We start from the raw sequence: 2628 nt of genomic DNA, 5'->3' as shown, positions 1-2628 counted from the left end.
AGGACTCCCTGGAGAAGACCCTGATGCTGGGAGTCCTTCCTTCTCATTAGGTGGCCAAAGTATTTGAGTTTCATCTTCAGTATCTGGCCTTCTAAAGAGCAGTCAGGGTTGATCTCCTCTAGGACTGACTGGTTTGATCATTTTGCAGTCCAAGGGACTTGCAGGAGTCTCCTCCAGCACCACTATTCAAAGGCCTCAATCCTTCGGCGCTCAGCCTTCCTTATGGTCCAGCTTTCACAGCCATACATTGCAACTGGGAAAACCATAGCCTTGACTATATGAACTTTTGTCGGCAGGGTGATGTCTCTGCTTTTTAGTATGCTGTCTAGATTTGCTATAGCTTTCCTCCCCAGGAGCAAGCGTCTTTTAATTTCTTGGCTGCAGTCCCCTACTCCTAGCACAGAAAAGCATAATTAATGTTTTAGACATATCCCCAAATGGATGCAGCAAGTTTTAAAACCTTAATAAGGAACAAGCAGGGGAGGTATAGATGTCTCCCAGTTTCTTTTCCATGCCGTGCCTGGACAAGTATCGCCATTCCTCTTGCCCGCGTCCGCCCCCTCCCCTCATCACATTCCGTTCTTCTTTTCCCCCTTCCTGCAGAAATGCGCCAGAAGTTCGACTCCGGCGAAGACCCACTGGACCCTGAGAACCAGCAGGGTGGGGCAGGACACCAGCATCAGTGGCCCTTCGAGTTCAACCCCTTCGGCTCCGGGAACTTTCACTTCAAGTTTCATTTCAATTAACTTGGCCGAGGCCAGAACTAGGCAAAACCCGCGGCCAGCGAACAGCCCCATGGACCTCTGGGCAACGCCTCACCTTGCAGAGGCGAGGGGACTGCCACCCTGGCCCAAACCAGCTGCTGCTCCGTAATGGGGGGCGCCCACTGCGTTCCAGCATCTCTTGTCCGTTTTCTGGCTGCTTCATGCTAAGCAGAGCCGAGCCTTCGAGAAAGACGGTTCCCCTCCGGTGGCAGCTTTGAGACGGGGCGGACCGTGCATGAAGAGCTTTAACCACGTCTCGGAAGCCCTGCCTTTCACAGCATCCCTCCGCAAGTTAGATGTAGCTGACGCCGTGATGCCCCGTCCAGCAGGACGTCAGTTACGCCTCCTCAGCTGTCGAAGGGAGCTCTTGCCAGGAGAGCGGCCCTTTCCCGCCAGCCAGCCAGCCAGCCAGCCAGCCAGCCAGCCAGCCAGCCACCCCCCTCTGCTGCTCCAGCGCCACCACTGAGCAGCTCCTTCTTAGTCTGGGGGGGGGCAGCTGAACCTCTCCTTCCTGTGCCCCACTTGAGTGCACCTTCCTGAGAACCCCCCGCCATGAAAGAGCATGGGCTTTGAGTCACGTGGTGTGGGAGGACCACGTCCTCGCGATACGGACAGCCAGCGCACAGTGGGATCTTGCAAATATCTCCCTCCATTGCAGCATCTGAGATTTTGGGGGCAGAGGGGATCATGGGTGGGACTTGGGGCTCGATGTGGCCCTTGACCCTGAAAGGACAGGGAGAGGCTGGCCTCGGGTGGGCGGAAAAGGCAGGCCGGTGGCCAGGGCGGTCCCGGGCTCGTTGCCGTGGATCAGCCGGTGAAGTGGTCAGATTTGTCTTACCGCCGTACGGTGGATTCTGGAGTTGCACATTACCTACTCCCTCCTTCAAAATGTGGGGAGATAAAATACCCAAGAAGCTAGTTCGGATTTGGGAGAACCTCTTCCCCTCCCACCGTCCCATGGAAGACCCCCCTTTGCCAGTGTTGGACTGTATTCGTATGTGACTAATCTCTACAATGGGGTGAGGAGCACTCAAGCACCCATAACTTCCTACGGTTAAGCAAACTTAAATTCTTTTCTTCTGCTGCTCCCCACCCAGCACAGTAGATTAAGGAAGCCTGGTGGGCTCCATTTATCATCCAGGTAGCCGAGGAGAAGGCACATCAAGGGGGTGCATTAACCTTCACCGAAAGTGTCGAGATTAAAAGTTTCTACTGCAAAACCGTTGCTGCTCTTTTCTCCCACCTTTCTGATCTGGCTGGGGCTGATGGGAACTGGAATCCAAGGGTGGAGGGGGCAGGTTCCATCACGCCGTGGGATCCCCTTCTGTGGACAGGCTGTGAGCCAGACAAAGGGCGCTGTGCCTACGCTGCGTCAGACCTGAGGCGTGTGTCTGTGTGCCAGGCACTGTCTAGCTAGCCCAGGTCATGAAGGGAAGAGCCACTCAAGGACCCGAACCCTTTATATGGCTACTGGAAAGGCACTGTGGGTTGGATCCAGGCTCTGACTCTTTGGAAAGAAAGGGCTTGGTTCTTGGAAGTTCCCACCATCTGATTCCCAACTTGAACCCATGTTACAAGAAGGCGTTGGCCCATGTATAACGGGTGAAGGACCTGTTCTGGGGTTGCTAGTCATTGTCGCTGAACATTGACCCTGCTGGCTGGGGCTGATGGGAACTGGAATCCAGCAGGAGGTAGAGGTCTATGGGTTCCCCACCTCTGTCCTGTAGGCAAATGCTAGGGCAGACTTAAATCAGACTGTTTTGCTAAGCAGGACGTGCTCATCTTTGGGGAGCGAGTGGAGTAGAACTGCTTGTCTTACTCGCTCTAGCTGTGTTTGCAGGACACAGTAACCTAAACTCAAGAG

The 2628-nt window shown here is 54.6% G+C and overlaps 1 protein-coding gene across 1 annotated transcript in view; it reads left to right on the top strand.

The window, feature by feature from the left end:
• The window catches only part of LOC123018932 (dnaJ homolog subfamily C member 3-like), a 15035-nt gene extending 13051 nt beyond the window's left edge, over nt 1-1984 (top strand). The window contains exon 12 of the mRNA XM_044421416.1: nt 604-1984. Within this exon, the coding sequence (XP_044277351.1) occupies nt 604-746 (143 nt within the window). The 3' untranslated portion in view covers nt 747-1984. The remainder of the gene's footprint in view (nt 1-603) is intronic.
• Nucleotides 1985-2628: the final 644 nt, after the last annotated feature.

The sequence above is a fragment of the Varanus komodoensis genome, unplaced genomic scaffold, assembly GCF_004798865.1.
Source record: "Varanus komodoensis strain SLA01 unplaced genomic scaffold, ASM479886v1 scaffold119, whole genome shotgun sequence".
Taxonomy (NCBI): domain Eukaryota; kingdom Metazoa; phylum Chordata; class Lepidosauria; order Squamata; family Varanidae; genus Varanus; species Varanus komodoensis.
This window is presented reverse-complemented; position numbering and strand designations above follow the sequence as displayed.